This window comes from Hemitrygon akajei, chromosome 6 (genome assembly GCF_048418815.1).
Source record: "Hemitrygon akajei chromosome 6, sHemAka1.3, whole genome shotgun sequence".
Classification (NCBI taxonomy): Eukaryota; Metazoa; Chordata; class Chondrichthyes; order Myliobatiformes; family Dasyatidae; genus Hemitrygon; species Hemitrygon akajei.
Genome location: NC_133129.1, coordinates 3947773 through 3971346, shown reverse-complemented (window position 1 = coordinate 3971346; position 23574 = coordinate 3947773). Strand labels below are relative to the sequence as shown.

The 23574-nt window shown below is 47.8% G+C and overlaps 1 protein-coding gene across 1 annotated transcript in view; it reads right to left on the bottom strand.

The window, feature by feature from the left end:
- Positions 1 to 377: 377 nt before the first annotated feature.
- Positions 378 to 23574, bottom strand: part of LOC140728820 (uncharacterized) — a 62018-nt gene continuing 38821 nt past the window's right edge. The window contains exons 5-9 of the mRNA XM_073047793.1: positions 15008 to 15060; positions 5383 to 5460; positions 4189 to 4266; positions 4073 to 4102; positions 378 to 908 (exon numbers count right to left, since the gene is read on the bottom strand). Coding sequence (XP_072903894.1) covers positions 874 to 908; positions 4073 to 4102; positions 4189 to 4266; positions 5383 to 5460; positions 15008 to 15060 — 274 coding nt within the window. The 3' untranslated portion in view covers positions 378 to 873. The remainder of the gene's footprint in view (positions 909 to 4072; positions 4103 to 4188; positions 4267 to 5382; positions 5461 to 15007; positions 15061 to 23574) is intronic.

Here is a 23574-nt window from a genome sequence, read left to right as displayed (position 1 = left end):
GTCTTTGAAATCTCTGCCCCCCCCCAGCTTCACTACCTCACCGCTGGTCTGCATTAAAACGAGAGCTGCGCCAGCCATTTTATCAAATCTTCGCCCACCATTGCAACTTCAACAGCACTTAACAGGTGAATGAACAATTCATCCGGAGTACAAATATTTGCCCCACTGGTTCATCGCTCAGGGTAATCACACGGCATCCAACGGAATCTATCCCGGATGAGCACCCACAATTGTAACTCTCGCTTCAGCTGGTGGCTAAATATAGGGGGTGATAGCCTCCGGTCCCGCCAAACTTAAGAAATCTCGTTTGGGAGGATGCTGCGTGATGTGTCCCCTGTTACAAATCAGTACCCTGAAATAACAAACAGTACACAATGTGCGATTAAATGGTCAAGCTTTATCATTCTTACTTTGACTATATGGTTAGTAAAGAAAACAAAAAAGGGAAAGGGCCCAATCTTATGAAACAGTCTATTGTGCAATGTTGGAGCTCACTGATAAACCAATTGTCCACCATCGACCTCCTCCGATCATCGATGTCCTTCGGACACTCGCTCCAAGTCCACCCCGTCCGGCGGTCTACCAACTCTCTCCATTCGCGTCTTCTCTCCTCATCTCTTCCAGGCAAAAAAAAAAACCAAAAATCTCTCTTCCAGAGTCACAAGAAAGAACAACAGCATTCCAAACCATTATCTCTAGTCATAACCCAAACATTGCTGCTACAGAGAAACCATTACATTATCAGTGAAACCCTACAGCATGTTACAACTGTATTTCAGAAGCATAGACATGTCAGGAGTGAGTGCAGTCTCTCCTGGACCGAGGATGGAAATGGTGCAGCCTCCTCCTCCTGGGTTCAGTCCTCCTTGCCGATTACTGTTTCTTCACCACCTCCGCATAGATCACCTCTGAAACACAAAACTCAGACATTAGTTCAGACAGTGAGGGGAGCTTACCCCGACACCAGACCCAGGAGCATCCAGGGACGCAGGTCAATTACGCCATCAGGATGAGGGTCACTGTGACAAGGTCCAAGTCCAGGTGAATTTATTATCAAAGAATGTTTTTGTCACCACACACTTCCTGAACTCATATCCCAGGTTCTCACTTTCCTGCGTGCATTTACAGAGAAAAAATAAATACTATGGAATTTATTAAAAATTCAACATAGAGACTATCAAACATCCAATATCCAAAAGGAAACAAACAGTGCAAATAAAAAAGAAATGATATTGGGAACATGAGTTGCAGAGTGTTTGAAAGTGAGGTGCTCCCAGTGAGAGTGTGGTGAACAGCAATAACACCCCTATGATATCTCACACTTTCCTCCAAGTTAACAGATGAGGAGCGTTTAATGTTTCCTATAGTGGAGAGTCTCGGACCAGAGGGCCAGAGATGTCTCTTTAGATCAGAGATGAGGAGGAATTCCTTTATCCACAGGATGGTGAATCTGTGGAATTCATTGCCACAGACGGCTGCGGAGACCATGAAACTGGGTATGTTTAATGCAGATTGGTAAGTCCGTGATTGCTAAAGTGGTTAAGGGTTACGGGGAGAAGGCAGAAGAATAGGGTTCAGGAAAGTAAAAGCCAAATCAGACATGGCTGGCAGGTGGAGCAGACTTGATGGGCTGAGTGGCCTAATTCTGCTTCTATGTCTTACAGAAAATTATGAGCGATATAGACATGGGAGATAGGCAGTCTTTCTCTCTGAAAATGTCAAATACTCGAGGAGAAAGATTGAAGATGAGAGGGAAAGGTTTAAAAGAGATATATGAAGCTTGGTTTTTTTTACAGAGTGGTGGGTGCTTGGAACACATTGCTTGCAGTGCTGGTGCAGGCAGGTATGAAAGTGGTGTTTTAGTTTCTGCCTTCAACCCTCTCCCCTACCTACCCACCTTGCCCTTCACCTATCACCTGCCAGCTTGTACTTCTCCCCTCCCCACCCTTCTTGTTCTGGCTTCATCCCCCTTCCTAGCCAGTCTTGATGAAGGGTCTCAGCCCGAAACATCGACTGTGTATTCATTTCCAGAGATGCTGCCTGACCTGTTGAGTTGCTCCAGCTTTTTGTGCGTGATGCTCTGGATCTCCAGCATCTGCAGAATCTCCTGTGTTTCTGATTCACCAGGGTGTGGCCCAGAGTGTTTCAGTTGCTCCAGCTTTTTGTGTGTGTTGGCCTGGATTTCCGGCATCCCCCACCTCCGATTCCTCCCGGGAATGAAAGGATTCGGACCTCGGGCGGGCAAATGGGCTCATGGTTGGAACGTACATTATGGCCCAAAGGGAATTCCTGAGGCACTGCCTCTGGTGAGGACAGCTGTATCTGTGATGGAACAGGCTGAACTATTCCCTCAAACTATGGACTCACTTTCAGGAACTCTTCAACTCATGTTCTTGATATTTATTGCTTAGTATTTTATTAGTTTTCCTTTTTATTTGCATTATATTGTCTTTTGCTCTTCGGTTGTTTGTCCATCCTGTTGGGTGCAATCTCTCATTCATTCTATCGTGTTTCTTTGGATTTACTGTGAATGCCTGAAGAAAATGAACCTCAGGGTTATATGTGGTCACAGACGTACTTCCATAATAAATTTACTCTCTCTGTAGCCTCTTGCATTCCTGTGCACAGGAAAATGTCCGACTGTTGGGCCAGGAGTTTCTCTATCCACCACCCTCTGTCCCCCAGGTTGGTGTCTCACTGGATCGGAGTCATGAGGGCCAGTGACCCACCACTCCCCTCCCCACTCAACCTCTGGTTTGGAGGTTGCTGCAATTCCCAAGTTAGGAGCCTGGAGCTCAGGGTCCCTCAAGGCAGAGGTTGATAGATTTTTGATTGGTCAGGCATGAAGGAATATGGGGGGAGGGTGGTGGAAGGCAGGAGATTGAGGCCAAGAAAAAAGTTTGATCAGCTGTGCTGAAGTGGGGGAGCATAAACAATGGGCCAAATGGCCTGATTCTACTCCTATATCTTGTGGTCTCTGTGAATACTGGAAGATTGATGACTGAAGATTGAAGACTGAAGGTTGAAGACTGAAGTTGGCCTGCCCAGAAGTTAAGGCCCAGGGTTGGCATGTCTAGAAATCCAAGACCTGATGTCTGTGAGCCCACTGGCAGCTGAAGGCCCGGAGGTGGTCTATCCCAGGGTTGGAAGCCTGACGGTGTGGGGGGTGGGGTGAGAGGGAGGAAAGGGATTGTTTGCAGTGCTTGTTTTTTTCATGGTTGTTGTTCTCTTGTTGTTTGTGTTGTTCTGCTGAACATTGTGGGTGTGCGATGTTGGTGCCAGAACGTGTGGTGACACTTGTGGACTGCCCCCGGCACATCCTTGTGTTGTGTTGGTTCTTTACGCAAATGACACATCTCACTGTCTGTTTCGATGTATGGGTGATAAATACATGAATCTGAGTCGGAGACTGGCCAGGCCTCTCTGATGAACAGGAAACTCAAAGGGCCTGTGCAGTCAGCTCACCATTCCCTATTCCTGTCTCGTACACCACTGTCTCCCAGCTAGTGTCCTCACCTGTGCAACAAGAGCATAGAAAGTATACTTCCCTCCCCTTCTTCCCCCTCCCCTTCCCCTTTTCTCCATCTCCCACACCTCCTCCTCATTCCTCCTCCCTCAATTTCCCCCTTCCCCCTCACCCTGTCCCTCCGTTCTTCACTCTGTCTCTCCCTCCCTTAACTATCCCCCTTCCCACCTATCCTTCTCCGTCTCTCCCTCCATTCACCCCACTCTCACCCTTCATCTCCCTTCCCCTCTCTGTCCCTCTCCCGCTCCCACTCCCCATCTGCCTTTCCATCACCCCTTCTGTCTCTCCTTCTCCCCTCGTCCTCGCTCTCTTTTATCGCCTTCCCCCCCTCACCTTCTCTCCCCTTTCCCCTCTCCCTCTCTTTTATTCTCCCTCCCCTCTCCTCTCCCACTCTTCACTGCTTCTCCAGTCCTTCCCTCCAGTCACAGTGAGGTGGACTGCAGGACCCAGCGGCAGCCAGACACACACCCTGTGAATGGAAAGGGACGGGTGAATGGAGCAGTTGAAGGAGATCATTTTCAAGAATACCTAGAGAGAAAGCCTCACCTGGAGGTCCAGCTTCCTGCTTCTGCCCACCTGGAATTGAAGAAGAACTTTCTGTTAGTCAGCAGGATGACCTCGAAGTGATCCAAGAAATGGTGAAAGGTAAGCGGAGACTGTACCTTGATCTTCAGCTTGTGGTTTGCTTGCCTTCTCACCTCTCATCAAAATAGTGGCATAAGTGCAGGAATCTGGCTGCTCTGTAAGGAGAGGGATTCGTCTGAATCGACAGCAAATCAAAGTCAGGAGTTGCAGTGTTATGTTGAAGCTGTATAAGGCATTGGTGAGGCCCAGTTTGGAGTATTGTGTCCAGATTTGGTCACCTAACTACAGAAAAGATATGAATAAGATTGAAAGTGCAGAGTGCAGAGAAAGTTTACAAGGATTCTGCCAGAACTTGGTGACCTGAGTTATAGGGAAAGATTAAAGAGGTTGGGGCTTCATTCCCTGGAGTGTAGGGGAATGAAGGGAGATTTGATAGCGGGATGGGAAATTATGAGGGGTAGTAATAAGATAAGTGCAAGCAGGCTTTTTCCACTGAGGTTGGGTGAGAAAACCCACCGAGGGGGCACAGTCCTAAGGTGCTTGGAAATAGGTACAGAGGAAATGTCAGGGGTAAGTTTTCACAGACAGAAAGCGGTGGGTGTGTGGAATGCACTGCCAGCGAAGGTGTTAGAGGTGGATACAGTAGGGTCTTTTAAGAGACTCTTAGATAGGTACATGGAGCTTAGAAAAATAGAGGGCTATGCTGTAGGGAAATTCTAGGCAATTTCTAGAGTAGGTTACATGGTCAGCACAACATTGTGGGCTGAAGGGCCTGTAATGTGCTGTAGATTTCTATGTTTCTATGAGACTAGAACTAGAGGTCATAGGTTAAGTGTAAAGGTAAAATGTTAAAAGAAAACATAAGACCATAAAACACAGGAGCAGAATTAGGCCATTCAGCCCATCGAGTCTACTCCACCATTCTATCATGGTTGATTTATTTTCCCTCTCAACCCCATTCTCCTGCCTTCTCCCCATAATCTTTGACACCCTGACTAATTAAGACCCTATCAACATCTGCTTTAAATAAACCCAGTAACTTGGCTTCCACATCCGTCTGTGGCAATGAATTCCTCACCACTCTCTGGCTAAAGAAATTCCTCCTCATCTCTGTTCTATAACGACATCCCTCCATTCTGAGGCTGTATCCTCTGGTCCTAGACTCCCCCACTTTCAGAAACATGCTCTCCAATTCCGCTCTATCTAGGTTTTCAATATTCGATGGTCAGCAGGCAGTCTGAGAAATGATGAATGGTAAATGGAGATTGTACCTTGATCTTCAGTTTGAGGTTTTCTTGCCTTCCCAGGTTCTGTCAGAATGCTGGCATAAGTGAAGGAATCTGACTGCTCTGTAAGGAGGAGAGTGATTAGTCTGAATCGACTAATGTCTGAAAGCAAGAAATGTTACAACACCTCGCAGCTCACATTTATATGGAGCCTTAAACTACCTACAGACTGCACAAGACCTTGGAGAGTGGTGTCCACAGGTACACAGTGTTGTCAAAAGAGTTTTGTACGATAGCCTTCACAAATCAAAGTACTGAGTCAGGTGTACAGGTGTACCTAATAAAGTGGCCACTGAGTGTAAATATGATATTCTCAATCACTGACTCAGATCTGTTTCAGCACCTTTAGGAAAATTGAAAGGTTCTGTCGATAGTCTGGTTAAGTTCTGAATACAAATTTGATAAAATTCCTCAGCAAATGAGGCACTGATGTTGACCTCTCTCACTGCGATTGAAGAGAACGCTGTCGTACACACTGCCATTGTCTTGTGCTGTCACAAAACACAGGATGGTCACAGGACAGAAGGAAGTTTGGCCCTTGGAGTTTATTCTGGGTCCTCGTTCCATGGGCTTGCTTTTTCCCCTGTGAATTAGCTGAAATGTTCAGGCTGTTTGTTTCTGTAGGCCTTACACATCTGAGTCTAAAACCTCTCCAGAGTAACACACTCAAATGCTAAAGGAACTCAGCAGGTCAGGCAGCGTCTATGGAGGGGAATGAAGGTCTCATCCTGAAACATCAAACGTTTATTCCTCTCCAGAGATGCTGCCTCTTCTAAGAGGATCACAACCTTGTCATAGGGTTCGGAGGCCCGTGTGCCTCAATGACTCGGAAAGCTATGTTGGCTGGAGTTCAGGTTTTATGCTTTGGCTCTTGGTAGGGTCAGCCATGCCAAACAGGTCAAAGGGCAGAGGCCGGTCTGAGACAGGTCCACTGGTTCTCCAGTTTTGGGGTTCAGCTCAGGGCTAACAACCCTGACTGGTCAATCAAATCTGTTATGGAAACAGCAGTGAAGAATCCTTCTACATCTGAGTGCGATGGTATTCCTGAGTCTCCACTTGGGACTTGCGTGACTGACAGTTGTGAAAGCTACCGATATGATGAAGTAGGCCAGAGATGGAGGACTGCCATTGCTGCCCGAAACCTCAGTGGTGTAACAGACAGGAGAGTAGATAGGTGCTGAGTTCCTGAATTGAACTGAACTGAATTGACATTATTACTTACATCCTTCATATACATGAGGAGTAAAAATCTTTATGTTACGTCTCCATCCAAATGAACAATGAGCAATTTATAGTAATTTATAATAATATTATGTACAACAGAATAGTCAATATAACAAAGAAACACAATTGTATCAGAGCCTGTTGGTCCTGGCTTTTATGCTGCGGTACCAATTCCCGGATGGTAACAGCTGGAACAGAGATGTCGTGATGGGAGATTTTAATTTCCCAAATATCAATTGGCATCTTGTAGACCAAGGTGTTTAGATGGGGTGGAGTTTGTTAGGTGTGTTCAGGAAGGTTTCTTGACACTAGAGGAGGGGCTGTACTTGATCTGGTACTGGGAAATGAACCTGGTCAGCTGTCAGATCTCTCAGTGGGAGAGCATTTTGGAGATAGTGATCACAATTCTATCTCCTTCACAATAGCATTGGAGAGGGATAGGAACAGACAAGTTAGGAAAGCATTTAATTTGAGTAATGGAAAATATGAGGCTATCAGGCAGGAACTTGGAAGCTTAAATTGGGAACAAATGTTCTTAGGGAAATGTACGGAAGAAATGTGGCAAATGTTCAGGGGATATTTGTGTAGAATTCTCTATAGGTACATTCCAATGAGACAGGGAAGTTATGGTAGGGTACATGAACCATGGTGTACAAAGGCTGTAATAAATCTAGTCAAGAAGAAAAGAAAAGCTTACAAAAGGTTCAAAGAGCTAGGTAATGTTAGAGATCTAGAAGATTATAAGACTAACAGGAAGGAGCTTAAGAAGGAAATTAGGAGAGCCAGAAGGGGCCATGAGATGGCCTAGGTGGGCAGAATTAAGGAAAACCCCAAGGCATTCTACAAGTATGTGAAGAGCAAGAGGATAAGACGTGAAAGAATAGGATCTATCAAACATGACAGTGGGAAAGTGTGAATGGAATCACAGGAAATAGCAGGAGTACTTAATACGTTACTTCGGTATTCACTATGAAAAAGGATCTTGGTGATTGTAGTGCTGACTTGCAGCAGACTGAAAAGCTTGAGCATGTAGATATTAAGAAAGAGGATGTGCTGGAGCTTTTGGAAAGCATCAAGTTGGATAAGTCGCTGGTCCTGGAAGAGATGTACCCAAGGCTACTGTGGGAGACAAGGGAGGAGATTGCTGAGCCTCTGGCAATGATCTTTGCATCATCAATGGGGACAGGAGAGGTTCTGGAGGATTGTAAGGTTGCAGATGTTGTTCCTTTATTCAAGAAAGGGAATAGAGATAGCACAGGAAATTATAGATCAGTGTGTCCTACCTCAGTGAGTCTTACCTCAGTGGTTTATGAACATTTGGAGAGGTATAATATGATTAGGAACAGTCCACATGGCTTTGTCAAGGGCAGGCCGTGCCTTAAGAGCTTGATGGAATTTTTTGAGGATGTGACTAAATACATTGATGAAGGAAGTGCAGTAGATGTAGTGTATATGGATTTCAGAAAGGCATTTGATAAGGTACCCCGTGCAAGGCTTATTGAGAAAGTAAGGAGGCATTGCTTTGTGGATCGAGAACTGGTTTGCCCACAGAAGGCAAAGTGTGGTTGCACACTGGTCATATTCTGTATGGAGGTCGGTCACCAGTGGAGTGCCTCAGGGATCTGTTCTGGGACCCTTACTCTTCATGATTTTTATAAATAACCTCGATGAGGATGTGGAGGGATGGGTTAGTAAGTTTGCTGATGACACAAAGGTTGGAGGTGTTGTGAATAGTGTGGAGGGCTGTCAGAGGTTACAGCGGGACATTGATAGGATGCAAAACTGGGCTGCAAAGTTGCAGATGAAGTTCAACCCAGATAAGTGTGAAGTGGTTCATTTTGGTAGGTCAAATATGATGGCAGAATATAGTATTAGTGGTAAGACTTTTGGCAGTGTGGAGGATCAGAGGGATCTTGGGGTGCGAGTCCATAGGACGCTCAAAGCAGCTGCGCAGGTTGACTCTGTGGTTAAGAAGGCATACAGTGTATTGGCCTTCATCAAATGTGGAAATGAATTTAGGAGCTGAGAGGTAATGTTGCAGCTATATAGGACCCTGGTCAGACCCCACTTGGAGTACTGTGCTCAGTTCTGGTCACCACACTACAGGAAGAATGTGGAAGCCATGGAAAGGGTGCAGAGGAGATTTACAAGGATGTTGCCTGGATTGGGGAGCATGCCTTATGAGAATAGGTTGAGTGAACTCAGCCTTTTCTCCTTGGAGCAAATGAGGGTGAGAGGTGACCTGATAGAGGTGTACAAGATGAGAGGCATTGATCATATGGATAGTAAGAGGCTTTTTCCCAGGGCTGAAATGGTTGCCACGAGAGGACACAGGTTTAAGGTGCTGGGGAGTAGGTACAGAGGAGATGTCAGGAGTAAGTTTCTTTCTCAGAGAGTGGTGAGTGCGTGGAATGGGCTGCCAGCAACGGTGGTGGAGGCGGATATGATAGGGTCTTTTAAGAGAGTTTTGGATAGGTACATGGAGCTTAGAAAGTTAGAAGCCTAGTAATTTCTAAGGTAGGGACATGTTCAGCACAACTTTATGGACCGAAGGGCCTGTATTGTGCTGGCTGTAGGTTTTCTATGTTTCTTATCTACTGACTCACTTTCAAGGACTCTTCATCTCGTGTTCTCGATACTTATTGCTTATTTATTTACTATAATTATTTCTTTCATTTTGCATTTGTACAGCCTGTTGTCTTTACACACTGATTGTTTGCCTTGTTGGTGTGGTCTTTCATTGATTCTATTATTGTTATTTGATTTATTGAGTATGCCTGCAGGAAAATGGATCTCAGGGTTGTATATGGTGACAGATGTGTACTTTGATAATGAATGTGTGCCTGCTCGATGGTGTGAGGGTCCCAAAGTGGCAATACGACTGAATCTGTCCTGCAGAGCTCTGTGGGGAGCCGGAGAGTGCTGGGTGTCTCGGTTTCTTCAGCACCTGTATTTGCTGATTGTTGCCTTAACGAGAGTCCTTAACTGAATTGACTTTATTACATGAGGACTAAAAATCTTTATGTTACGTCTCCATCGAAATGTGCAATTTATAATAAATAGTAAGTAGAGCGGACGGTCAATATCATATAGAAATACAATTGTATCAGCATGAATTAATCAGTCTGATGGCCTGGTGGAAGAAGCTGTCCCAGAGCCTATTCGTCCTGGCTTTAATGCTGTGGTACCATTTCCTGGATGGTAGCAGCTTGAACAGTTTGTGGTTGGGATGACTCAGGTCTCCAATGATCCTTCGGGCCCATTTTACACACCTGTCTTTGTAAATGTCCTGAATAGTAAGAAGTTCACATCTACATATCTGCTGGGCTGTCCGCACCACTCTCTGCAGAGTCCTGCGATTGAGGGAAGTACAGTTCCCATACCAGGCAGTGATGCGGCCAGTCAGGATGCTCTCAATTGTGCCCCTATAGAAAGTTCTTAGGATTTGGGGGCCCATACCAAACTTCTTCATCTGTCTGAGGTGAAAGAGGCACTGTTGTGCCTTTTTCACCACACAGCCAGTATGTACAGACAACTTGAGATCCTCAGTGACGTTTATGCCAAGGAACTTAAAGCTGTTCACTCTCTCAACCCCAGATCCATTGATGTCAATAGGGGTGAGCCTGTCTCCATTCCTCCTGTAGTCCACAACCAGCTCCTTTGTTTTTGCGACGTTGAGGGAGAGGTTGTTTTCTTGACACCTTTGTGTCAGGGTGGTGACTTCCTCTCTGTAGGCTGCCTCGTTATTATTTGAGATGATCGGTGTAGTGTTGTCAGCAAAATTAATTACAGATTGGAGCTGTGGGTGGCGACACAGTCATGGGTACACAGAGAGTAAAGGAGGGGACGTAGTACACAGCCCTGAGGGGCACCTGTGTTGAGGGTCAGAGGGACAGAGTTGAGGGAGCCCACTCTCATCACCTGCCAGTGATCTGACAGGAAGTCCAGGATCCAGCTGCACAAGGCAGGGTGAAGGCCGAGGTCTCTAGGTTTCTTGTCGAGCCTGGTGGTGGGGGGGCGGGATTACTGTGTTGAATGCTGAACTGTAATCCAAGAACAGCATTCTCACATAAGCATCCTTCTTCTCCAGATGTGTAAGGATGGTGTGTAGAGCTGTGGCTATTGAATCATCAGTTGATTGGTTGTGTCGGTGGGTGAATCGTAGGGGGTCCAGTGTGGGTGGTAGCATGCTGCAGATGTTGTCCTTGACCAGCCTCTCAAAGCATTTGCTTATTACTGAGGTGAGTGCAACAGGACGCCAGTTGTTCAGACATGTTACCTTGGCCTTGTGTTTTCTGTTTAATCTGGTCAAGTTAATTGTGACTGGCACGGGTTTTCTGCTTTCCATGATTATTCAAAGGGGACTCTCATTTAGTGCTGAGTGGAGCGCTTGTGTTTGTGGAGAATGATTAGTCTCACAGTGTCGCTCGATCGTCTCTCTGATACTCTGTCGGTATTCCTATGTCTAATCCCTTGTTTCCATCTCTTCATGGGAGCACCTGGGTTCAGTCATACCGGCGTTCACCATGACGGAGTCTGCCATTCCTCCACTCTGGTGTTCAGTTGTCGTTAGTGTTCACCATGACAGAATCTGCTGTTCCTCCACTCCTGGGTTGAGTCATCGTCAGCACTCACTGTGACAGAATCTGCTGTTCCTCCACTCCTGGGTTGAGTCATCGTCAGCACTCACTGTGACAGAGTCTGCCATTCGCTCACTCCTGGGTTCAGTTGTCGTCAGTGCTCACCATGACAGAGTCCAAAGTTCCTCTGCTCCTGTGTTCAGTTGTCGTCATCACTCACAATGACGGAGTCTGCTGTTCCTCCACTCCTGGGTTGAATTGTGCCGGTGCTCACCGTGACAACGAGACAGTCAGACTCCTGGTGGCAATGGCCACGATCTGGCATGGCTTTCAAATGATGGTTACTTCCCACTGACAGGCAGCCTCGAAAAGTTATTGACGCTCAACTGTCAATCGTCTACTGAGTCTAGTGTGCATTCTGATCAGAAGGGACAGCAGATTGCAGTCACCCTTCAGAGAGAGAGACATTCTTATATCCATTACTCTCACTCTCCTGAGAGCATCAGAATGGGAATGCAAGGGAATGAGAGGGTTACCGGATGAGGAATGTCTGGCAGCTCTTGGGCTGTGTTCCCTCGAGTTCAGGAGAATGAGGGGGGGATCTCATAGAAACATTCCGAATGTCAAAAGGCCTGAACAGATTAGATATGGCAAAGTTATTTCCCATGGTAGGGGAGTCCAGGACAAGAGAGCACAACTTCAGGAATGAAGGGCGTCCATTTAGAACAGAGTTGAGGAGAAATTACTTTAGTCAGAGGGTGGTAAATCTGTGGTATTTGTTACCACAGTCAGGTGTGGAAGCCAAGTTGTTGGGTGTATTTAAGACAGAGATAGATAGGTTAGTGATTAGCCAGGGCATCAAACAGAATGGGGGAGAAGGCAGGGGAGTGGGGATGACTGGAAGAATTGGATCAGCCCATGATTGAATGGCAGAGCAGACTTGATGGGCCAAATGGCCTACTTGAGCTCCTATAGCTTATGGTGGTTAAGTGGTTAAGTTAGAAACATTGAAACTCTACAACACAATACAGGCCCTTCGGCCCACAAAGATGTGCCAAACATGTCCTTACTTTAGAAATTACCGAGGGTTACCCATAGCCCTCTATTTTGCTAAACTCCATGTACCTATTGAGGAGTTTCTTAAAAGACCCTATTATATCCAACTCCACTGCCATCACCAGCATTCCATTCCACACACTCACCACCCTCTGCGTAAAAAAACTTACCCCTGACATCTCCTCTGTACCTATTTCCATGCACCTAAAAACTGTGCCCACTCATGTTAGCCATTTCAGCACTGGGAATAAGCCTCTGAATATCCACACAGTCAATGCCTCTCATCATCTTATACACCTCAGTCAGGTCACCTATCATCCTCCGTTGCTCCAAGGAGAAAAGGCCGAGTTCACTCAAACTATTCTCATAAGGCATGCTCCCCAATCCAGGCAACATCCTTGTAAATCTCTTCTGCACTCTTTCTATGGTTTCCACATCCTTCCTGTAGTGAGGCAACCAGAACTGAGCACAGTACTCAGAGTGGGGTCTGATCAGGGTCCTATATAGCTGCAACATTACGTCTCGACTCCTAAACTCAATCCCACAATTGATGAAGGCCAATGCACCGTATGCCTTCTTAACCACAGAGTCAGCCTGCGCAGCTGCTTTGAGTGTCCTATGGACTCACACCTCAAGATCCTCCTGATCCTCTACACTACCTAAAGTCTTATCATTAATACTATATTCTGCCATCTTATTCGACCTACCAAAATGAACCACCTCACACTTATCTGGGTTGAACTCCATCTGCCACTTCTCAGCTCAGTTTTGCATCCTATCGATGTCCCGCTGTAACCTCTGACAGCCCTCCACACTATCCACAACACCCCCAATCTTTGTGTCATCAGCAAATTTACCAACCCATCCCTCCACTTACTCATCCACGTCATTTATAAAAATCACGAAGAGTAAGGGTCCCAGGACAGATCCCTGAGGCACTCCATGGGTGACCGGTCTCCACGCAGAATATGATCTGTCTACATCCACTCTTTGCCTTCTGTAGGCAAGCCAGTTCTGGATCCACAAAGCAATGTCCTTTTGCATCCCATGTCTCCTTACTCTCTCAATAAGCCTTGCATGGGGTACCCTGTCAAATGCCTTGCTGAAATCCATATACACTACATCTACTGCTCTTTCTTCATCAATGTGTTTAATCACATCCTCAAAAAATTCATCAGGCTCGTAAGGCACGACCTGCCTTTGACAAAGCCATGCTGACTACTCCTAATCATATTACGCCTCTCCAAATATTCATAAATCTTGCCTCTTAGGATCTTTTCAATCAACTTACCAACCACTGAAATAAGATTCACTGGTCTATAATTTCCTGGGCTATCTCTACTCTCTTTCTTGAATAAGGGAACAAGATCCGCAACCCTCCAATCCTCCGGAACCTCTCCCTTCCTCATTGTTGATGCAAAGATCATCGCCAGAGGCTCAGCAATCTCCTCCCTCACCTCCAACAGTAGCCTGGGGTACATCTCCAACTTGATTTATCATACTTGATGCTTTCCTAAAGCTCCAGCGCATCCTCTTTCTTAATATCTATATGCTCAAGCTTTTCAGTCTGCTGTCAGTCATCCCTACAATCGCCAAGACCCTTTTCCGTAGTGAATACTGAAGCAAAGTTCTCATTAAGTATCTCTGCTATCTCCTCCAGTTCAATACACTCTTTATCACTGTCGCACTTGATTGGTCCTATTCTCTCCATCTTATCCTCTTGCCCTTCACATACTTGTGGAATACCTTGGGGGTTTCTTTAATCCTGTCCACCAAGGCCTTCTCCTGGCCCCTTCTGGCTCTCCTAACTTCATTCTTAAGCTCACTCCTGCTAGCCTTATAATCTTCTAGATCTCTATTCATTATCTAGTTTACTGAACCTTTCGTAAGCTTTTCTTTTCTTCTTACTAAATTTACAACAGCCTTTGTACACCACGGTTCCTGTACCCTACCATCCTTCCCATCTCATTGGAAAGTTCCTGTGCAGAACTCCACGCAAATATCCCCTGAAAGTTGTTAAGAAGGCATATGGTGGTTTGGCTACATTAGTCGGAGGACTGAGTTCAAGACCTGTGAGGTAGTGTTACAGCTCTATAAAACACTGCTTAGACCACACTCGGAGTAATGTGTTCAGTTCTGGTTGCCTCATTATAGGAAGGATGTGGAAACTTTAGAGAGGATGCAGTGGAGATTTACCAGGATGCTGCCTGGATTAGAGAGAATGTCTTATGAGGATTGGTTGAGCAACTTAGGGGTTTCTCTTTGGAGTGAAGGAGGATGAGAGATGTCTTGATGAGATGATAAGATTGTGTGGTCATTAAGAGGTGGAAATGGCTAATACGAGGGGCATACATTTTAATGTGATTGGAGAAATACATTTGGGTGAATGTCCGAGAAGGGATTCTCACACAGAGAGTGGTGGGTGTGTGGAATATGCTGCCAGGGCTGGTGGCAGAGGCAGATACGTAACAGACATTGAAGAGACTCTTGGATAGGCACATGGATGATAGAAAAATGGGGGGCTGTGTGGGAGGGAAAGGTTGGATTGATCTTAGAGTAGATTGAAGGGTCAGCACGACATGGTGGGCTGAAGGGCCTGTTCTGTGCTGCATTGTTGTACGTTTCAGTGAATCTGAAGCTGCTCTGCTCTTTCCTCGGCTGATGGAGCTCCCTGCCTGTTCTAGATTTGTTATTGATCGTTCCCCTGGGAGCCGTGACTGGTTCACCCCCTCGCGCTGTCAGCTCAGTACCTGACTGAGGCGGCTTCTGTTCCTGCTCCGATCCGGTCGAACATGGAACATTCCTGTCGAGAAAAGAACCAATATCATGAAATCACAGCATGTTCCCAGTTGTGGTTATCCAAGATTACAACTGACCCAGTGGGCCAAGAAGGTCTAGATGGCCTGTTTCTGTGCTGTAGTTGTTATATGGTTACATGGTGATAACTGCATCAATATGTTGGGACCAGGTTAGATCCTCAGAGATCTTGACACCCAGGAACTTGAAGCTGCTCACTCTCTCCACTTCTGATCCCTCTATGAGGATTGGTATGTGTTCCTTCGTCTTACCCTTCCTGAAGTCCACAATCAGCTCTTTCGTCTTACTGACATTCAGTGCCAGGTTATTGCTGAGGCACCACTCCACTGGTTGGAATATCTCACTCCTGTACGCCCACTCGTCACCACCTGAGATTCTACCAACAATGGCTGTATTGTCTTGAAATAAATAAATTATATATTTCTATGTATATAAACATATAGATAGATATGAGATAGATAGATAAAGAGAGACAATTAAAATAAAGCAAGCTTCTGGCACACTGGCCCTGATTATTCAGACTATTGCGTGCAGGAGATGGGCTGTTATGTTGAAGTTGTATAAGATGTTGGTGAGGGCTAATTTGGTTTATTGTGTACCGTTCTGGTCACCAACCTACAGGAAGTATGCCAATAAGATTGAAAGAGTGCAGAGAAAATTTACAAAGATATTGTTGGGACTTGAGGACCTGAATGACAGTAATAGGATGAATAGGTGAGGATGATATTCCCTGGAGTGTAGCAGAATGACAGGAGATTTGACAGAGATATACAAATTATGAGGGGTATAGATAGGGTTAATGCAAGCAGGCTTGTTTCACTGAGGGTGGGTGAGATGAGAGCTGGAGGTAATGGGTTAAGGGTGAAAGGTGAAATATTTAAAGGGAACATGAAGGGGAACTTCTTCTCTCAGAGTGGTGAGAGGGTGGAATGATCTGCCAGCAGTTCCAGTTTAAAATTTAAGAGAAGTTCAAGTCACTGGTTTGAGTCGCTGCACTCGGAGGGACCACTGGTTCGAGTCACTGTCCTCGGAGGGGTCACTGGTTTGAGTCACTGTCCTCGGAGAGACCACTGGTTTGAGTCACTGTCCTCGGAGGGGCCACTGGTTTGAGTCACTGTCCACGGAGAGACCACTGGTTCGAGTCACTGTCCACGGAGGGGCCACTGGTTTGAGTCACTGTCCTCGGAGAGACCACTGGTTCGAGTCACTGCCCTCAGGGGGACCACTGGTTTGAGTCACTGTCCTCAGAGGGACCACTGGTTTGAGTCACTGTCCTCGGAGGGGCCACTGGTTTGAGTCACTGTCCTCGGAGAGACCACTGGTTCGAGTCACTGCCCTCAGGGGGTCACTGGTTCGAGTCACTGCACTCAGGGGGTCACTGGTTTGAGCCACTGCACTCGGAGGGACCACTGGTTCGAGTCACTGCCCTCGGAGGGACCACTGATTCGAGTCACTGCCCTCGGAGGGACCACTGGTTCGAGTCACTGTCACGGAGGGGCCACTGGTTTGAGTCACTGTCCTCGGAGAGACCACTGGTTTGAGTCACTGTCCTCGGAGGGGTCACTGGTTCGAGTCACTGCACTCGGAGGGACCACTAGTTCGAGTCACTGCACTCGGAGGGACCACTGGTTCGAGTCACTGCCCTCAGAGGGGTCACTGGTTTGAGTCACTGCCCTTGGAGGGGTCACTGGTTGGAGTCACTGCCCTCGGAGGGGTCACTGGTTTGAGTCACTGTCCTCAGAGGGGTCACTGGTTTGAGTCACTGCACTTGGAGGGACCACTGGTTCGAGTCACTGCCCTCCGGGGGGGTCACTAGCTGGAGTCACTGCCCTCGGAGGGGTCACTGGTTCGAGTCACTGCCCTCGGAGGGGTCACTGGTTGGAGTCACTGTCCTCGGAGGGATCACTGGTTTGAGTCACTGTCCTCAGAGGGGCTACTGGTTTTAGTCACTGTCCTCGGAGGGGTCACTGGTTTGAGTCTCTGCACTCAGAGGGGTCACTGGTTCGAGTCACTGTCCTCAGAGGGGTCACTGGTTTGAGTCACTGCCCTTGGAGGGGTCACTGGTTCGAGTCACTGCCCTTGGAGGGGTCACTGGTTCGAGTCACTGTCCTCGGAGGGATCACGGGTTTGAGTCACTGTCCTCAGAGGGGTCACTGGTTTGAGTCACTGCCCTCGGAGGGGTCACTGGTTTGAGTCACTGCACTCAGAGGGGTCACTGGTTCGAGTCGCTGTCCTCAGAGGGGTCACTGGTTTGAGTCACTGCCCTTGGAGGGGTCACTGGTTCGAGTCACTGTCCTCAGAGGGGTCACTGGTTTGAGTCACTGCACTCAGAGGGGTCACTGGTTCGAGTCACTGTCCTCAGAGGGGTCACTGGTTTGAGTCACTGCCCTTGGAGGGGTCACTGGTTCGAGTCACTGTCCTCGGAGGGATCACGGGTTTGAGTCACTGTCCTCAGAGGGGTCACTGGTTTGAGTCACTGCCCTCGGAGGGGTCACTGGTTTGAGTCACTGCACTCAGAGGGGTCACTGGTTCGAGCCACTGTCCTCAGAGGGGTCACTGGTTTGAGTCACTGCCCTTGGAGGGGTCACTGGTTCGAGTCACTGTCCTCGGAGGGGTCACTGGTTCGAGTCACTGTCCTCGGAGGGATCACTGGTTTGAGTCACTGTCCTCGGAGGGGTCACTGGTTTGAGTCACTGCACTCAGAGGGGTCACTGGTTCGAGTCACTGTCCTCAGAGGGGTCACTGGTTTGAGTCACTGCCCTTGGAGGGGTCACTGGTTCGAGTCACTGTCCTCGGAGGGGTCACTGGTTCGAGTCACTGTCCTCGGAGGGGATGCTCTCAGAGGTGGTATTGAAATTCTGAGATTTATAGATTGGACTGTAGTTCACATTGGCCTGTTTCGGTTTGATGTGTTTTTTCCGTGTTCATATCCATTCTCTCTTGTTGCCGATTGGCAGGCTCGGGGTTTGGGTTTGATGTTCTTGTTGCTGGTTCTCCGTGTGGGGGATCTGTTAGTTTTTGTGTGAGGGAGGGGTTTGGGGTTTGCAAGTTTTTGTTTATCTTTGTTTTCATGTGGGGGGGGGATTTGATATCTTTTCTTTCAACTGTTTCTATGGTTTTCTATATTTCATGGCTATCTGGAAAAGGCAAATCTCAGAGTTGCATTCTGCATACATACTATGATAATAAACTTAACATTTGAACATTTAAAGTTTAGGTAAGTATACAGATGGGAGGGGTAGAGGGATATAGATGGCTATGATCCAGTGCAGGTTGATGGGAATAGACAGAATAACAGTTTGGCATGGACTAGATGGGCCAAAGGGCCTGTTTCTGTGTGTCGTGCTCTGTGAGTTTATGACAAACCAAGGCAAGAATTCAGAATCAGGTTCAATATCTCTGACATATGTTGTGAAATTTGTTGTTTTGTGGCAGCAGTGAAGTGCAATGCATCAAAAATCTAGAAATTACAAAAAGAAATATATTTAAAAATAAATATTGTGAAAAGAGAGCAAAAATAGTGAGGTAGTGTTCGTGGGTTTGTGGACCAGTCAGAAATCTAATGGTGGAGGGGAAGAAGTTGTCCTGAAACATTGAGTGTGTCTTCGGGTTCCTGTGCCTCCTCCCTGACGGTAGCAATGAGAAGAGGGCATGTCCTGGGTGATGGGTCCTTCATGGTGGATCGCTAACAGAGTGAATGGTAGGGCTCAGGAGAGAGTTGCAGAAGAGAGACTGAGGGGTACAGGTACATTGTTCCCTGAAAGTGGAGACACAAGCAGTCAGGGCAGTGAAGACATCACTTGGCACGTTTGACTCCATCACGGACTACCTTGTACATCAGCCATACCGGACTGCATTTGGAGTACTGCGTACAGATCTCGTCACCCTGGATAGGAGGGACGTCAGTGACAGAATGCAAAAGTGTGGATGGTACTGGGACTGGTTATAAGGGGAGACTGGACAGGCTGAGTCTATTGTACCTGAACGTAGGAGACTGAGGGGACTTCACAGAGATAAGATGATCTTTCCCCCAGGGTAGGGGGTTTAAAACTGGAGGGTATACAGTACTGGCGGAAAAGCTGAGACACACACAGTATATAGACAGTGCGCCTAAGACCTTTGCACAGGGCTGTAGTAATTTTATGCACTGCAGCCATTAAAAAAAACAAATTTCATGACGTATGTGAGCAATGATAAACCTGATTCTGATACGGGTCTCTATTGTGGACTGAGAGTGGGAAGGGGGCAGGGAGAGGGGAATCACGGTTGGGAAAAGGGGGAGAGAGAGAGGGAGCAGAAAGCGCCAGTGAGACATTCTGTAATGATCAACAAACCAAGTGTTTGGAATCAAATGTCATTGACTAATCCTCAGGCCTGGTGTGACATCACCCACACCACCCCCACCCCCGGCACACCTTCTCTGCCACCTGTCCCGCACCACCCCCACCCCCGGCACACCTTCTCTACCACCTGTCCCACACCACCCCCACCCCTGGCACACCTTCTCTACCACCTGTCCCACACCACCCCCACCCCCGGCACACCTTCTCTGCCACCTGTCCCGCACCACCCCCCACCCCCGGCACACCGTCTCTGCCACCTGTCCCACACCACCCCCACCCCCGGCACACCTTCTCTACCACCTGTCCCGCACCACCCCCACCCCCGGCACACCTTCTCTACCACCTGTCCCGCACCACCCCCACCCCTGGCACACCTTCTCTACCACCTGTCCCACACCACCCCCACCCCCGGCACACCTTCTCTACCACCTGTCCCGCACCACCCCCACCCCCGGCACACCTTCTCTGCCACCTGTCCCGCACCACCCCCACCCCCGGCACACCGTCTCTGCCACCTGTCCCACACCACCCCCACCCCCGGCACACCTTCTCTGCCACCTGTCCCACACCCCTCCCACAGCACGCCACTCTTGCCATTCCCAACATTCTTTGCTCCTGCCAGATTTACAAGCTCGCTGTCCGCTCCACGTTGACACATTCAGTGCTGTGCAGAAGCTGTTGGCACCCCAGCTTATACAGTGTCGTTTGCAAATCAGCGAGGACTGTGCGGGGGGCAGCCTGCAAGTATTGTCACGCTTCCAGCACCAACACAGCATGTCCAGAACTCACTAAGCCCGACCCAAACGTCTTTGGAATGTGGGAGGAAACCAGAGACTTCACTGGAAACCCGCACAGTCAAAGGGGGAACACACAAACTCCTTACACGCGACAGCTGGAATCGAACCCAGATCTCACCACTGGCACTGTAAAGCACTGCGACCATGCTACTGCGGTGTGTAAGGTTAAAGGTCAAAGGGGAAAGGTTTAAAAGGAAACTGAAGGGCGGTGTTTTCCACACAGAGGGTGGTGGGTGTGGAACGAGCTGCAGAGAGACCTACAGTTACATCATTTAAGAGGCATTTGGAAGGCACATTGATAACGAGGGTTAAGGGGGCAGGCATGGCGTTGGGCTGAAGGGCCGGTGTTTCTACTGTATAACGTGTCAGAAATGTGATAAACTGCGGTCACCTTCCCGTCACACCAGACAAAGGCAGATTTCAAAGTGCTGGGTGAATCGATTGAAACCTGTCACATATTGAAAGGCCTCAATAGAGTGGATGTGGAGAGAACGTTTCCTGTAGTCGGGGAGTCTAGGACTGGGAGGCACAGCCTCAGAATCCAAAGAAGTCCATTTAGAATAGAGATGAGGAGGAATTTCTTTAGCCAGTGGGTGATTAATCTGTGGAATTCATTGTCACAGATGGCTGTGGAGGGCAAACTATTGGGTATATTTAAAGCAGAGAGTGATTGGTTCTTGATTAGTCAGGGCATCAAAGGTTACAGGGAGAAGGCAGGAGAATGGGGTTGAAAGGGATAGTAAATCAGCCATGATGGAATGGCAGAGCAGACTTGATGGGCTGAATGGCCTAATTCTGCTCCTATGGTTTTGGTAATTATCATTGAATCGATAAACCCTGGTGCAGACATGGAAATATAGAAAACAACTCGTCAATGTAGACCTGTGACCATCCACGTGGCACTCAACATTTCCAGGAAGTGAGGACATTTCAGCCCTGGAAAATTCTAATCTCCGTGAGTGGATGCCTCAAGGCTCCGGACAGTAACTGGTCTGATAGGACGGTAAGAACCTGCAGAGAGTTGTGGACAGGTCTCAGCACATCACAGAAACCAGTCACCCCTCACTGAACTCTGTCTACACTTCCCACCGTCTCAGTAAAGCAGCCAGCGTAATCAAAGACACCCCACTCACCCTGGATAGTCTCTCTTCTCCCCTCTCCCACTGAGCAGAAGGTACAGAAGCCTGAAAGCATCTGCAGATTTTCTCTTGTTAATGCTAACACTTACATCAGGATTCTGTGTATTGACTACAGCTCAATGTTTAACACAATCATTCCTGCAGTTCTAATTGACAAGCTCCAAATCCTGGGCCTCTGCACCTCCTGGATCCTTGACTTTCTCACTGGAAGACCACAGTCTGTGTGGATTGGAAATAACATCTCCACCTCACTGATAATCAACACTGGTGTATCTCAGGGGTTTGTGCTTAGCCCACGGCTCTACTCTCTCTACACACATGACTGTGTGGCTAGGCACAGTTCAAATGTCATCTATAAATTTGCCCATGTCACAAATATTGTTGGAAGAATTTGAGGTGGGGATGAGAAGGCGTACAGGACTGAGATAGATCAGCTAGCTGAGTGGTGTTGTAACAACATTGCACTCAACGTCAGCGAGACCAAAGAACTGATTGTGGACTTCAGAAAGGGTAAAACAAGGGAACACACACCAGTCCTCATCGAGGGATCAGAAGTAGAAAGGGTGAGCATTTTCAAATTTCTGGGTGTCAACATCTCTGAGAGTCTATTATGGCCCCGACATATCATTGCAGTTACAAAGAAGACAATACGATGGCTATGTTTCATTGGAGTTTGAGGAGATTTGGTGTTGTTATGTACCCCTAGGGTTCATATTTTCTGTGGACAATCATTTTAAAATGTCAGGAGAATGAGACTGGCTTTTGGACACAGTTTGAGCTGTTACAAAGAGAGAGAGGGAGGTGTCCAGTGCAATGAGAGAGAGAGAGAAACTGCTCGAAAGATTGATGTTATGGTTTCTCTGAAAGTTGTTTACCTTTCCACAAGGACAGTTGCCTGCTTGTTAAAGTTCCTTCAGAGAGAGGAGGACGGAGCAGTTTGATGGACAGCTGGTGTTCAGCATGCTGAGATAAAAACCAGGTCAGCTGCTGGACTCGGACACACACGGTTTTGGAGACTGGATGAGCTTGTTGTGCTCACAGGAAGGTGGGTTTTGGAGGATCGATTCGGGGAAATCGATCAGTGGCTCTCGCAGTGCAGAAAAGATGTGACCGGTGGGGAGTTATTTGTGTGTCCAACCCTGGCCTGGGTTGATAACTCTACCACAGAAGAACGGTCACCTTGGTTATGGTCACAGTCGGTGACTTTAAAGGAAGAGAAGAGGGGAGAGGAAGGTTTGAAACAGAAGAAACCTAGTGACCAAGTGGTCACTGTTTGGACTCTCTCCTCTGTAGCCCGTAAGGGTGAGTTTGAGTTCCATTCGAATATGAGGGTGTGACTGTCACGTAGTTAATCCACAGGAGTGGGTTCTCTGGTGAGGGGGAAACCTTTGTGATTACCACTTGTGTGTTACTCTTGTCTGGGTGTGGTAGTTTACTGAAGAAAGGCACCCCTGTGGCAAATCACTGTTGGAGTTATTTCGTATGTCGTGGAACTGGATAAGTGGCTATCACGTTGTGTGTTTGAGGTAACCTTGTGGAATCTACCGGTGTGTGATGATCCTGGCCTGGGTTGGTAGTTTTACCACTTGAAGATGGTACTAATAAACACTATTAGTTTATAGCAATCCCAGACTCCAAAGTGTTTTCCATTTCTGTTGGTTCTGTAACCTGTCACAGAGTTCGTGACAGTATGTCAACAAAGACTCCAGCAAATTTCTACAGATGTAACATGGAAAGCATTCTAACTGGTTCCATCTCTGTCTGGTATGGGGGAAATTCCAGACAATTCCCCTTCCCCCTCCCGCTCTTTCTCTCCCTTCCTCCCCCTCACCTCCCCCTCTCTCTTTCCCTCCCTACCCCTTCTCTCCCTCTCTCCCCCTCTCCCTCCCTCTCTCCCCCTCCCTCTCCCTCTCTTTCCTTCCCTACCCCTTCTCTCCCTCTCTCCCCCTCCTCTCTCCCTCCCTCCCCCTCCTCCCCTCCCTCTCTTTCCTTCCCTACCCCTTCTCTCCCTCTCTCCCCTCCTCTCTCCCCTCCCCCTCCCTCTCTCCCCTCCCCCTCCCTCTCTCCCCCTCCCCCTCCTCTCTCCCCTCCCCCTCCCTCCCCCTCCTCCCCTCCCTCTCTTTCCTTCCCTACCCCTTCTCTCCCTCTCTCCCCCTCCTCTCTCCCTCCCTCCCCCTCCTCCCCTCCCTCTCTTTCCTTCCCTACCCCTTCTCTCCCTCTC